Genomic DNA, 14,286 nt, shown 5'->3' with positions numbered 1-14,286 from the left:
CATGCAAAGTAAGGCCTCCACCGTACAGCAGCTTGGGTTTGATGCATGCTGGGGCTGTCCTGCCTGCCTGGTGCCTTTAGGATGCTCCAGCAGCTGTCTTGGTGCTATACAGGGACTCAGGGTGGCCTGCCCACTTGTGAAATATATTACCTGAGAGTCTGAAACAATCTGTGGAATTTGCAAATGGATGAAGTATCGTGATTCAGTCAAGAAAATGAGGCAAATCCATCACAAGGACAGAGAAAGCCAAGCAGTGAAAGAGATGTCAACTGGTAAAGGGCAGCGTGATATTAAATTATCCCTCACCTTTTGCTCTTGCACCGATTTTATTCTTTGTTGCCAAGTTACCAAGTACATCTGCCTTGTTCTTACACACATATTTCCCTCCAGCCTTGGTTCTGGTTGCCGTCAGGTTGTTTTTGAACATGTAAGCATTGCCCAGACCTTGTAAGCCTGGAAGAAAAGGACAGCAAGGCTGTAGCCACTGCAGACGCAGTGTGTGTTCAAGGCATGCAGTAAAAGCAGAGTAGGACAAAGTAGCTCTTCAGCTTTCTTCTTCATGGGCCACAAAAGTAAAGTGGTATGTTCTGCTGGCAGAGAGGTTGTTTGCTTTTGGGTGGTTCTGTTTGGAGGGTCAAGATCTCCCCCAGATCCCCTGGCATTTATTTCCCTCCCTTGGCTTGCCAGGCTGCTGTGCTGCAGTGTAGGGGGTCACAGCAGAGTATAAGGACAGAAGGGTCCAAGTCACCTTGGAGCTGCTGAGCAGGTGAGAGCCTGGGCTGACTTTCAGGCTGTTAAGTGCAGTTTGCAGAGCACAGGAAGAGAAATTAGGTCTTCAAAACTCTGAACATGGCTTGATGCTAGAGCTACAGTAGTAGTCTTGGACGTGCACTGTGCCATGCTTACAGAGCAGCTGTATGGAGCCTCAGTGGGAAACCGCTGGGTTTTGGAGGGTGGAATATAGTTGCATGATTCATAGACAGAGGAGTTGTTGGTCTGGGGGTAGCTGAGCTGGATTTCTTCTCTGGCTGTTTGAGAGTCAGGCATCAAAGCAGCTTACCTAGGTCAAGTATCTTCTGCAACTGTAACACAGCAGAGTTAGATCCATTCTTGCTTGTACCTGAAGCATGGAGGGTCTGTCATTACCCTGATGGCAATTTAAAAATGTTCTTGCTGCGTATAAAGCATCAGGCAGAGGCTGTGGGATTCACCTGATCCCATCTCAGAGGTAACTGGGCATTTGCTTAAATTCAATGCTACTTTTCAGGGGCTACTGACTTAGCAGAGTTACTGTCCTTCCATCAAGAAGAAATTTGCTTTTAGCATCTTCCCTGACTTATCTATCATCAGACTGTCCAGCACTTTGGTAGTGTGAGTCTAGGTTTCTTTTGATGGTTGTTGATGCCAGCTCATAAATCCCCATGCTACAAGGAACTGCTTAGCTCAACAGCTTGGGCTTCATCTGGAGGGGTGGTACATGTCCTACTGAACCTCTTGGGGTGGGCATGCAGGTTTACAGGGACCATAAATAAAGCGGCTGTTGTAGTAATTGGTTACTGCCCTGTGCTTTATTCTTCCTGGGGATCTGCAGTTAAGCTGGGGGAGGCAGAGGAAAGTTCTGGCACTTTCCTATTTCAGATGTTTTCAAATTTCTTTTACTTCTCTCTCTGTGCCTCTCCCCAGGTTTCTTGTTGTTGGAATCTGATTTATGTTTCTCTATGGAAGCTGCTAGACATTATTCCTAAGGACTGTAACAAAAGAACTGAAATGCCCTTTCCCATTGTCTGAATGCTTATGAGCAGAAAGAATGAAGGTGTCTGCCATGGTCTGTAAGCAGCAGGGCTGCAGACCCCACAGGTCCCTGATTTGCTTCTACAGGTGTCTGATAAAGGCGAGTTTATTGTCAGGAGACGCCAACTCCCTCTCTGAGGACATGCAGCATGGTGGAAACACTTTCTGAGGCCTGAAAATCAGAAACCTCCACTCTGTAGTTTCTAAACCACTCTTGGACAAATGTGGGTGATTGAGCGTGGTGGCCCCAGGTCTCAGCACCTGCAGGGAGGGAAGTGCTGGGACCAGCCTAGGCAGCAGGAGAAGAAGTGGTGTGCAAAGCTGGCAGGAAAGAGGGGGCTATTCACAGGGGGACCCTCACTGGTTTATAAGCTCTGACAAGGATAGTGCTTTCACATGCTTTTTGTTCCTACACAATTCTCACTACCATTAAAACTCAGGCTGGTGTCCCAGCAACGGGCACTGCACTGCTGTGTTGCTATATGCTATCTTCCCACCAAAGTTATGCTCTCTGCTTTAGTGATCCTGTGCAAGTTACCATGTTTCACATGGATTTACTGAACTGTGAATTCTCACAATCTGACAAGCATCACTGCTTTGCTATGTCGGTGGAGATACAAGTCAGGGTGGTGCTACAGTACTAAGGCATTGGGGTCCAGATAGGTGGAAGCAGGCCTGCCGTGTGAGCTGTAGGAGGCCAGGAGGACCCGTCACGTTGTATGTCAGTGAATATATCAATTTGCTTGTCCACCACATGTGGAAGGTTATACAAATACCAACCTTCATCAGAAGTGCTCATTTGCGCCAGCTACCTGACAATGTCTCATCTGGGTGCTGCTGGATGAGTGCCTGCCCTGAGAAGAAGGGGTGCCCTGTTGAGGCACCGGCTCTCCATGGAGAGGGTTTAGCTGTGGCTCTGGCTGTGGTCAGCCTGGCTCCCCATGAGTCTGATAGTTGGCTCACATGTAGGGTGGGTGGCACTCCTGTGGGTCATGGTTGCACTTTTCTTAGTCATATACACCGGAGGCTCATCTTGCAAGACCTGAGAGGCTGTCCTTGTGTATAAGCAGTGATCAGTAGTCTGGAGGGCTAGAGGCCACCGGGGCAGTGTGATGGAGAGAAGCTGTGCGCTGTGGTGAGTCTCTGGGGTGGGAGATCGAGCTGGACCCTGCTCCATAATACTTAATCCCAGGACCTGGGCCAGCAGGGCAGTTTATGGGATTAGGAAACTCAAGGGAGAGCTACAGGTTTTCAGTCTCCCATTCTCTGGGCAGAAAGCCCTGCTCCAAACCCCAGGGAGATTGCAGATGGTGCTGGTCACATGCAGCTCTGCTGCTGTACAGCACTGTTAAGCTGCCTCAGGTGTTGTGGGAAGCCTTGTGCCCCTTTTGAGTCACTCCCAAAGTGCCAATAACAGTGTTGGTCTGACCCCATTTCCCTGTCTCCTGAGAGTGCCTGTAAGCCTCTAAATCAAAGCCTCTGAAGTCCTTCCTAACACCAACGGCCCAGCCCTCCATCTGGAGCATCTGACAGCTGATATAAAGCTGATGTTTCCAGCTGAAGAACTGAACTACTTTGTTCTTTTCCATGATTCCCTTGGCAAAGGAAAACAAGCCCATTTGTTTAGAAGCTCATAAAAGAGAAGCTTTACAGTGGGAACATTTATAAACTTGTTTGCTTTTGACCTTCTCCACATTGCTGATGGTTTCAAGTTCTTGTCCCAGACATTGTGCTTGTCTGAGCTGTCAGTGACATTTTTGAAAAACAGCCTCACTCAGAATAATTTGCATTGCTCAGCACTCCAACACTGAGCCTTTACATGCCATCTTTCTCCAGTGCAGGGCTGGGTAGAGCGTGCAGGTGTGATACACTGACAGCCTTATAGAACAGCACTGCAGACCTGGCTGCCGAAAAGAAGCCTGGCCACTAATTCCATGTTGCTTTTTTTTCTAGATTAATTCATGCTGCTCAGGCAGTGGGCATTTCCCAAATTCTTAGGTTACTAAGCACTGAGCTTGTGCCATTGTAGGGGGAGGGAGGGGCGAATCATGCCCCTGAATGAATAAAAATGTATTCTGTGAAAGCAAGAAATTAAATCTCAGTAAGTGTGGGTTATGGGGGGCAGATATGCTTGAAAGAGATAGTAAGACATCATTTTCAGAGATCTCCAGTAAGACAGATTTTCAGAGATAGCAAGACAGCAGGTGTAAAGCACAAGCCAGGACAGTCACCTTTATTTATGCCTACAGGTAGGAAATTGGGATTACCTTGGCTGGACTGAGGGACCTCAAGTGTTAGATTCAGAATTTAATTTTTGAGCAGATGAAATCTTTTTTTCCACCTATGCTCCTGCTGACGGGGGAAGGACTCTCCCAAGTACAGATCCTCATCTGTGACTGATGCTTTGGATTCCCTTCTTGAATTATACTGTCATGGATTTCTTCAAAATATGTTTGAGAACCCTGCCCACTTTTCAAGCTTTTCTCAATCTGGAAAAGTCTTATTTTACTTCAGTCTGTAGGGAGTCTTCCTCATCTTTTCTGCATCTGTAAAACCTTTCCATGGTTCTCCTGCCCAGACCAAGGACATCACAAATTGCTAGATGCTGAGTGCTATGAAGAAACATCAGCTCCAGAGACTGCCTGGGATGTGTACTTGCACATTGCCCAACTCTTTCATCATGGATTCAGGTGAAATACATCAACCCCATTGGTGTATGATGGGAAAGTGCATGTACTGATTTGATACACTCTTTGTATATAGGGTAACATTGTCCAATTTCAGATAATTCCTAGATTCAAATTGTGAGCATAGCACAAAGTTGAAATAATATGTCTCATTTGTCTCCTAAGTGCTGGTAAACAAGACACAGCTGGCAGGAGATGTACAAGTAGTTCAGTCCTAATTTTCCCCATATTCCCACTGTACTTATTAACATAAGTATCCCCTTCCTTAGTTTTTCTGAAGACAGAAATGGGAAAAGAAACATAAAGCTGAAAGTCTCCACAGTGGATTCAAGGTGGGAGTCCAGCATGCTGGAGACTGCTCACTTCAGCACCGGGAAAGAGAAGGATGTCATGTTTTATTATCATTTGCAGACTGTATTAATGACGGGGGCTAATTGCAATTATTGGGAGAAAAAGTTAACACGTTCTCTTGAGTAACTACCACTGTTCCCTCTGGAGTCATAATGAAATGTGCATTATCATGCAGTTGGAGATGTGGCAGGTCTGTATCAGTGCCATAGCTCTGAAGTCCATGCCAGTGGGAATCCCACCTGAGCAGGGCATCAGGTCTGTCTCCCTCCATCCTTACCTTTCCCATTTGGCCAGTCTTTACCTGGTTCTTCTCACAGTGCTGTGGGAGAAGGACATGTGTGCAGTCATAGCATCTGGAATAGCTGGACTGAGTGGGCTGCCAGCACCAAGCTGTCCTGTGCTGTGCATTTGCCCGTGCTTCCCTGGCTTTACCCCAGGGTACACCGTTAATCATACTGTCCATGTTCCCATCACTTCCCTGTTAATTACTGGTTTGAGTCTTTAATGTTATTATTAAGCTGGAAACGTTGGAAAGCTCTGCAATAAGGGGTATTAAGTATTTCTGACAGCATTCCCTGCTTTGTGCATCAATCTGTGTCAGACCCTGATTTAACACCTGGTTGTCTCATTACTTGCAGCACTGAGAAGGGAGATTAAGATCTGTGGGGTTAGCAATGCTGGCTCTGAGCCTTCTCCAGTCCAGATCAGCTGGAGCCTTGCCAAGTGTCTTGGAAAGAGCTTGCACTGACAGCAGGGAATGGTCCTTATTCCATGAGTCCCTGCCAGGAGAGGGACAGTCCCACAAAAGCGGCAGGCAGCTTCTGCACACTGGTTACTTAAAAGAGGACAAAGGCCCAGACTGCGCAGATGGTAATTGTGTGCTGAGGCTGCCTTTCCGTGGGACCCTTTCTCTCTGATTTCTCCAGCTGTCATTCTGCCGCTGAGGGATATTCTTGCCTGATCAATCCCTTCTGTGTTCTTTGCCTTTTTTCCCCCCAGGCCCACGTGTTTGATTTGAGCATTAATAAGTATGAAGCTCTCTGCACCCAGCTAGTGGTGGCCAAGAAGAAAAATAAAATAACTCATATCCAGTTTAACCCTGTCTACCCTATTGTCATCATTGGAGATGAACGAGGCCACGTTACCTCCCTGAAGCTCTCTCCCAATCTACGCAGGATGCCCAAGGTAAGAACAACCTGCATTCCCCTAATGGAGACACCAAACCACGACAGGTGTCTTTGTGCCTTATCACTATCCCCTCTCCTTCTGTGCAATGATGCTGGCAAATGTGGTCTCTTTGTCAAGGTGCTTAAGATTACCTCAAGCATTTTGGGTAGGGTGTCTGAGATGTTTGATCCCTGCCTTTTATGAGTAGGAAGGCTCAGTTCACTCCTGGGCAGGAGCAGGGACTAGTGAAAAGGGTCCAGTCCCTCACCATGGTCCAGACAAGCCCACAAGTTCTGAAGAGGTTCATTTGTTTCCCAAAGCTCAACATCTTTCCTGAACTTTGGGGTTTATCTGCAAAATTCCTTGAAACCAGGTAAAGGAAGTTCTAAGTCCTTCCCGAGTCCTCCCACAGAGTGCGTGCTGCCTGTGTTCTTGCACTCCTGGATCATCAGAGCCTGTGCCCCGACAACCATGTCATTTCTCATGTGAATGAGCAAGGACTATTTTTAATTTGTGAAGGGACTTGGGATCCTTGTCTCAAGTGACAGCAAGGAGATGCATGTGCCCCTGTGAGCTGGTGAAGCCCCCTTTCCCACCCAGCCAGTCACAAAGGATGATAAGGTCTCCCACATGGATTCTTTGCTAGACTTCCCTTCTGGGCTTCGTCCAGCTATGAGCTGAATGTCTGTAAATGCAGTGTCCTTTCTGAGCCCATGTAGTTCTCATATCCAGTTGTCTCTTGTTTAGTGGAGCTTTTTCAGTTTCAGGTTTTTTAGAGCAGATCCAAGAAAGCAGTCTGTCAAGATAATCATCTTTCATTTATATATCCCCAAAGATTTTATTACTCTACTGTATTAGACAGGGTCTTTGGCCAGGAACTAATCACCCTAGTGTCACTCCAGAGTCTTCCAAATGATTTTTGAAATGTTCCTTCAGCCAGACACCACTGGAAATGTGAATCTTCCCTGTCTTGAGAGGGCATAACAAACACAGTAGTGTGGCAATCTGTGTGGGGCTGGGCATGGGAGCTGTGGAGGAGAATGTCTCATATGCTTCATGCTTTTCTATTTCCATAAAATCTGCAGCCTGAGACCATCCAAGCTCTCAGGGCTTTCAGCAGCTTGGCTTGGGACAAGTTTCCTGGTTGCTTTATGAGTCTTTCCTGGGTGTGGGCAAGCACCGTGTCTGCCACGGGCCCTGGCTGCACAAGGGTTCAGCAGTGGAGATGGGTCACACACAGATAAACACGGCTGCTCTCCTCTACACCCCAGCTCTGAGCTGAGCAGCACCCGGAAACAGTGCACTGTGAGCCAGAATTAATTCCAATGTCTCCTTCCTTTGGACCCTAAAAGTGAGACTTTGGAGCCTAAAATTAGGCTTTGGACTCTACAAATGAGGCTTTGGAACTTAAAAATAAGACTTTGGGTGTTAAAACCGGTGCTCTGGACCCTTAAAATGAGTCTTTGAACATTAAAAGTGGGCCTTGGAACTTATAAATGAGGCTTTGGACCCTAACAGTGAGGGTCTGGACCCTAACAATGAATCTATTAAAAAAAGGCTATGGCTACTAAAAGACAAGCTTGGACCTGAGGAGTAAGGACTTTTTTCGCTAAAAACAGGGATTTACATCCTAAAAATGGGCCTTTTGATGCTCAAAATGCAGCTTTGGACATTAAAAAAAATGAAGCTTAGAGCCCTAAGTGAGGAATTGATAGCCTAAACCAAAGGTTTGGAGCATTGGAAGTAGGCTTTCAGCCATAGGATCAAAACTTTGGACCCTAAAAATGAGGCTTTGGGACCCACAGCCGAGGCTTTGAGCCCTAGAAGAGGGCTTTGGACCCTCCAAATGAGGGTTTGGACACTCAGGACACACCTTGGACCTTAAAGATGTCTGTCTGGATCCTAAAAATGACACTGTGGACCCTGAAAATAAGACTCTGCAAACAGAAACTAACCCTTTTAACCCTAAAAATGATGCTTTGGACCCTGAAAGTGAGACTTCGCAAATGAAAACTGAGCCCTAAAAATGAGTCTTTGGAGCCTAACATGAGGATTTAGAAGCAAAACCTAAGAATCTGGAAAGTAAAAATGAGGCTTTGGGCACTATAAATTAGACTTTGGATTTTAGAAGTGGGGGTTTGGACCTTCAAAATCAGACTTTGGGGCTTAAAAGTGATACCAGCATGCTGCCATGGTGGTCAGCAGCAGCCCACCATGCAGGTATGAATGTTGTCATCTCCTTCTGCCAACTTTCTTCAGAGGCAAATTGCATGTTGTTGACAAAGCAGTTTACACTGTGAGTTCAGGAGTGGCTCCATCACTTATTGCTGACCTTAAACCAATAGGTTCCGTATCCCAGACAACATATATATGAGTGGAAAATGGACTTTGCTGCTCTGACTTTATTAAGCTGTCTTCTGTTTGCTTAGTTGGGTTTGAAGGGACACTAAATACTGAACTAAATGTTTCCTGCACGTGTGGAGAAGAAGGAGGGATGTTCAGGCATGACTGGTGATGTGTGCAGGTCCCCTGGCTACAGCCAGCTCTTCTCTGAAAGAGATGAGAATTTAGAACAGATGACATGCAGTGTGGTGGCAAAGTGGTGGATCTGGCCCAGCCAGCTTAGCAGCCTTTCTGTGCCACAAGTGGACAGGTGAGCTTGGTCACTGAGCCCATCTTTTACGGCTGATGTGGCGTCTGCTGTGCCAAATGCTGGTGTCCAGGACCCTGTGGTGAGGTGGTTTAGCTGGTGCCGGAGGGTGCTTTAACAGAGGGAAGATGAGCCCTGGCAGAACAGGCAGTGCTATCCACTGCATCCTTCTCCACCTCCCTCCTGTGCCAGCACCAGCCTTCATGGCCTTGGTTAGCAGCAAGCTTCCAGCCATGTTTGCAAGAGTATCACCTCACTGTAGGGAATCAGATGTACTTCCAGAGTATTGATCCTGGCCCATCTGAAGATCAGGTCAGCGTGCTCTTTAACCTGTGCAGCCAGCTTTCCTCTGTGATATGACTTCACTTCCTAATCTTTTCTGGGAGTTCCCAGAGCCAAGTTAACAGTCACAGAACATCCACAGATTTTTGTAAGTGGAGAGAGTCTAAGACCATGCAGAGGAGTCCTGGCATCCCAGCTGTCTCTTTGCAGATAGAGAAACCTGTCTGTGCCTGGCTCGGTACCTAGGTACCCCAGCCTGGTCTGTCTGGCACTTGATCCCTGCAGAGCCCAGTGCAGAAATCTGCCTGACACCTGGGAGGGCAACCCATGTCCAGTGCTTCTGGAGACTGGGGCCTTCATGCCAACCCCAGCATCTGTGAGCTCAGCTGCCTGGTATTGTTTCTGTCAACTCCTTTGGAGGTGGGAAGGTGCTTTTTGCTGAGGCCTGGCAGAACTCAGGGTGCCAATGGGACAGGGCAGCCAGGGATTCATCCAGATCCTGCTGCCCCTCTGTTTCACACCAGTGTCACAGGGGTTTGCCTTTGAAGCTTCTCGGCCAGCTTCCCACACAGCTGGGACAGCTGCATTTGACAGGTATGACTTGCAGACTAATCACCTTTTTTTGAGAGAGCTCTTAATAGCCACATGTCATTCCAAACCCCATTATTCCCCTAAAAATAGACACGGTGCTGTCTGCTCCATATTCTGCAGATCCCTCAGCTGTCGCTGGGCTTCCAAGATAGGGCTCACCAAAAGGGCTGAGCTAACTTCATCCCGGTGGTATTTCAGCCATTCTGAATTTATTCTGATTTGCCTGTTAAAGCCAGTGTGGTGGATAAGTGGAAATAACAAGGGCAAGGACTGCTAGGTTCTTGTCAGACCTTGGTTCATTCCTCTCTTCATGTCCTTAAGTGAGCAAGGGAGGTTCAAGAGCTCTTTAAATAATTTGCAGGGTTGATCTGCAGTTTAATTAATTCATGTTTGTAAACCACTTTGGGCTCTTTAAGAAATGTTATTTAATACTCCAGGTTTTGCTGTCAGCAGTGTTACTGCAGCCTCATTTATGAACACTTGGCGGAACAAATATGCCAAGGGAGAAACTTCTCAAAAGCACTCTGGTGGCATTTTTAGAAGTTACTTTCACCAAGACACACAGTAAAAGCTTCAAAAAATGCCTAAAACTCCCTGTGAGTTCCGGCCTCTAAAATCATTTAGTGGCACATGGGAAAAGGTACAATTGTTGTTGAGAGGAAGCTGGGGACATGGGCTCTGCCACCTATCAAGCACTTGTGTCAAGGGCTGGTCTCTGTGCACAGAGGGTACAGAGGTCCCTGCACTCTTGCCAAGCACTGTGGGCGTTCTTGTCTCTTTGCCCTGCTGATTTGGATCCTGAAGTCCTCCCTAGCCCCACAGGATGAAGTCTCTGGGGTGGGACAGAGACATCCCCTTGCCCCAAGGCAGTGAGCTGTTTGTACGTCCATGAGGTGTGATCCTGGTAGAGGTTTTCTGTGCCTGTTGCTGTTGTCTCTAGATTGTGTGAGTCCTCTGGTAGTCCTGGGAGTTCTCTGGGAACACACTACCCAACTGCAAAGCACCAGCTCCAAGAGCCTGGGGAGCATGGAGGTTGGCAGGGCAGACAACTGGGCCCAAACCCTGTGGGAAGAGCAACCATGAGGCAAAGAGCAGAGCTTGCTGAGGGTGGGTTTGCAATCAAACTACCACCAACATGGTCCTGCATTGGCCATGCTGAACACCCATCTCCCTGAGCACCCAGCCCTGCTTGGGCAGAAAGCTCATGCCAGCAAATAATTGTCCTGTGCAAGGAGAGCTGGTGAAACTACTTTGGGTCCTGCTCAGAGCTCAGAGGTGGCGTAGAAACGCTCACAGTATTTTAAGATGCATCAGAAGGAACAAGTGGCTCTCTGCTGTTGTCCAGGCCACTTCTGGACTCCAAGCACTCCTTAAATATTGCAACGATTGTCAGGCAGGAATTGTTTAACTAATAAAGTATCATTCCTAATATGTAACGAACTTGGTGGTTGAGTTCACCCAAGGGAAGCATTGCTGTGAGAAGAATCGGTTTGGGGCAGAGCTGTTTAATTAGTAAGCCTTCCGGGTTTCATTCCAGGGTTGGAAGAAATTAAAGCATTTTGTCATCGCAGTCAGAAGAATGTAGCTGCTCATGGGCTTTGGTTTGTTTTTAAAAAAGTAATATAGCCTGGCTCAACCCCATCAATGCCAAAAGTAAGCAGAAGATAGTCAAAAAATGTGTGAAGAGTTTTTAGAAATGTTGGGAGACCACAGCAGAGTGGGAGAAGACAAGAAATCAGGTCAAAGAAAGGTTACCATACAGCATTTGCTAAGGCCAATGCAAATTTCTTGGCCAGTACCCAGGCTGACAGCCAGGGAGGCAGCCAGCTTCTTGGCCTGGTGCTTGTCTTGGATTTATTTATCTTGGATTACCTAGGATGATTATCTCAGTCTCTGTTCCCACTACTGGTTTCTTCACCTGCAAGTCACCTCTTTCTCTGTCCCTCAGGGACAATCAAGTTACTTCCCAGGCAGTAAATCCTGGCTGGCAGGGTCTAGCTGGGCATGGATGGAGTGGGAAGGGGAACGCGGCTGCTTGCCCATCCCAGGATGCAGTGACAGGGCTGCGTGTGGGTCAGGAGCTGCAGGCACACACCTGTGCCTCCAACACAGGGTGCCTGTGAGCAGCTTGTGGTGTGGGGACAAGCGAGGAGCATGGGGTGGCTTTGTGCCTTCCTATCCATGTGTACATGTTGGGCAGCTGCTCTGCTCTCCGTGTGCCTTATCACACCAGCCAGTGTCACCTCTGAACTCCCTGTGCCCCCTTGCCTCTTTGCAGCCCTGGTGATTTTGCTCTTGGCCAGATCCAACGCAGCAGGGCTGCTCATCCAAGGAAGGGGCCGTGGGTTTTGCTGACTGAACCACTTTGGCTCTTTGACTATAGCTGATGGCAGGGTCTGGAAGGGATCAACCAGGACTTAGGGGACTGCGATGGACAGTGCAAGGGTGTTGGGCTTTTCAGGAGGTGAAGGAGGGAAGGGGATTCGAGGAAGACTGGTGGAAGTGTGTGAAGTTTTAGGGAGACAGTAGGAGAGTGGCTGAAATCTCTCCTTCAGCCTAACCCCCTCCCCAGCACTGCCTCCTTCCCTGTCTCCTGGGGCTTGAGGTTCTTCCTTCTCATACTCCCCAGCAGCACCCACTGCACACAGTGCTTTTTCAATAAAGGACTCCGGTTTTGCCCCTATACCTGGCCTCGGTGGGATGTGGCTCAGCCCCAGAGCTGGTACAAAGCTTGGACAGTGTGAATGGACAGTGGGATGCTTGAGCCTGAACCTCTCTGCTGTGCAGCCTCACGCTGCTGTGACCTAGGGTGACAGGTTGAAACCCAAAAGAGTTAAGGACCAGGAAACTGTTTCTGTTAGTCTTTTCCTGTAGCAGTGGGAGGTGTTTCCGTAGCTGTGAGGGATAAACTGACCAGCACAGGAAGATGAACCTGAACTCCCTCCTTCTGTCCCAGGAGGTACAGTCCATCTGCACGTGAGACTGTATTTACAGAAGGAAGCTATGGGTGAGGTACATTCTCCAAGGCCACATCAGTCCTGGGCTGGTGAGTGGTTTAGCACTGAGGGAAGTGCATTTTGTCCCCAGACTTTCTTTTTCAACAGCTCTCATGTGATGTTATTCTGTTTGAGAGAAAAGCACTCACCTCTCAGCTCCAAATGGATCAAGTCTTTCTCTTCTAATGTTATAATTCCTAGTCTCCCTGTTTTCATGCAAATTCTCCTCTCTCATTGAGATTCCCGTAGTCACTTCTGTGCTGTGCGAGCAGTGGCCAATTTCCTAGTGTCTCTTCAGGGCTTGCTAATTGTGCAGTGACCCAGAATCACAGAGCACAAGCAGTGCTGGAGGAATTTGGCGTTGACTGCTGCTGTACCTTGTCTATATCAGGACTGCCTCCTCCAGATGTAGCCTGGGCCCCCTGATAAGGAGGCACACATGAATAAGCTTGGGTCTCATAGAGACTGACCTGCAGCTTGATGGCTTTGCTTCCTCTCAGATTTGAAAATGTCAAATGTTTTTTGACTTCCTTTCAGTCCCTTCCCTATTATTTAAGCTAGTTGCAGATAGCTGCTTGCTGTACTGTTAGGGGAAGAGCTGAGCACCATGGGGTGGATCCAGGGACTTGTGAAACCCTATTTCTGCCTATTCACAGCTTTGTGTGGCTTGTGTGAGCCATGTAAGGACACATGCACTGGCATTGGCTCCTTGGTACGGGAAGGAAACCCAGTACTGGAGGCTTTCAAGAAGAGTAGATTAGAGACACATCTGTAGGGACAGGTCGCTCTGTCCCTGCCTCAGAGCAGGAAGGGCTGAAGGCGGTTGCTCTGACAGTCCCTGCTGTCGACATGAGCTGGTCCTAGCACATACTGAGGCCAGCAAGAGGCCATACCACTTGCGTGCAGCTTGCATTGGATGCAACCTGCAGCCATTTTGCTATAGGCAGATCTGTGACTCATAACCGTACATCAGCATCTACTGAAGGGAATGCTGAGGTGCACTGACAGAAGCAGGCTCCCCTGCCTCTTCCTCCTGTCCTTCCCTGCCACTGTCTCCTGCCCTGCCACTGTGCCGGGAAACCCATTAGCAGGAAGAACTTCACAGCCCCCCAGGATCCCTTCTTTCTCCACTGTCCCACATCAGGATACCTCCTAATCTAGCATAGCCTGAGATAGAATGAGGGGAATGTTTAGTCCTGGAAGGCTGTTTCCTTGGAAAGGAACTGGTCCATGTGCCAGCAGGCTCCAGCTCTTCTCAGGCAGAACTGAAGCCTTTGGGTATTTATCTGGAGACCCTGGACATACCCACTTGCACAGGAGAGTGACTCTGTGGCACAAATCCAGATGTCCAAGAGTGTCACACCACAGGTACAATGAGTTCTAGATTCTGGACAGAGATGTGGCAACCTTAGACACTAGCACTGTTTGGAAAGCTAACCCAAACAAGACAGCAATAGATCTAAAGGACTTGAATCGTCTCTTAGTAAATCAGTTTTCTTTGTTTTTGGAGAAAAAAAAAATTGGGTTTCATCAGACTATGTGAATGGAGAAAAGAGCTCTGTGTAACAGCAGGATTGCTGAACCCCAAGGTCAAAGAGCTGGGGGTTTTCTTCTCTTCCCTGTTCCTGGCCATGTGTCTTCAACCTTATTTTTGTTGTGTAATGTCACTTTCTGTGACTATGTTTGGCACTTGGTGGAGGGACAACATCAGCATATTTGCAAGTTATTTTAAGCTGAAGTTAGTTCCCATTGGTCAGGATGAATTGCGTTT

General features: G+C 47.9%; 1 protein-coding gene across 3 annotated transcripts in view; it reads left to right on the top strand.

The window, feature by feature from the left end:
- Positions 1 to 14,286, top strand: part of DNAI1 (dynein axonemal intermediate chain 1) — a 150,915-nt gene that overhangs the window by 117,325 nt on the left and 19,304 nt on the right. For all 3 annotated transcript variants that reach the window (XM_056323884.1, XM_056323883.1, XM_056323882.1), the window contains one exon: positions 5,829 to 6,014. In XM_056323884.1, coding sequence (XP_056179859.1) covers positions 5,829 to 6,014 — 186 coding nt within the window. The remainder of the gene's footprint in view (positions 1 to 5,828; positions 6,015 to 14,286) is intronic.

This window comes from Falco biarmicus, chromosome Z (genome assembly GCF_023638135.1).
Source record: "Falco biarmicus isolate bFalBia1 chromosome Z, bFalBia1.pri, whole genome shotgun sequence".
In the NCBI taxonomy this organism is placed as follows: Eukaryota; Metazoa; Chordata; class Aves; order Falconiformes; family Falconidae; genus Falco; species Falco biarmicus.
This window is presented reverse-complemented; position numbering and strand designations above follow the sequence as displayed.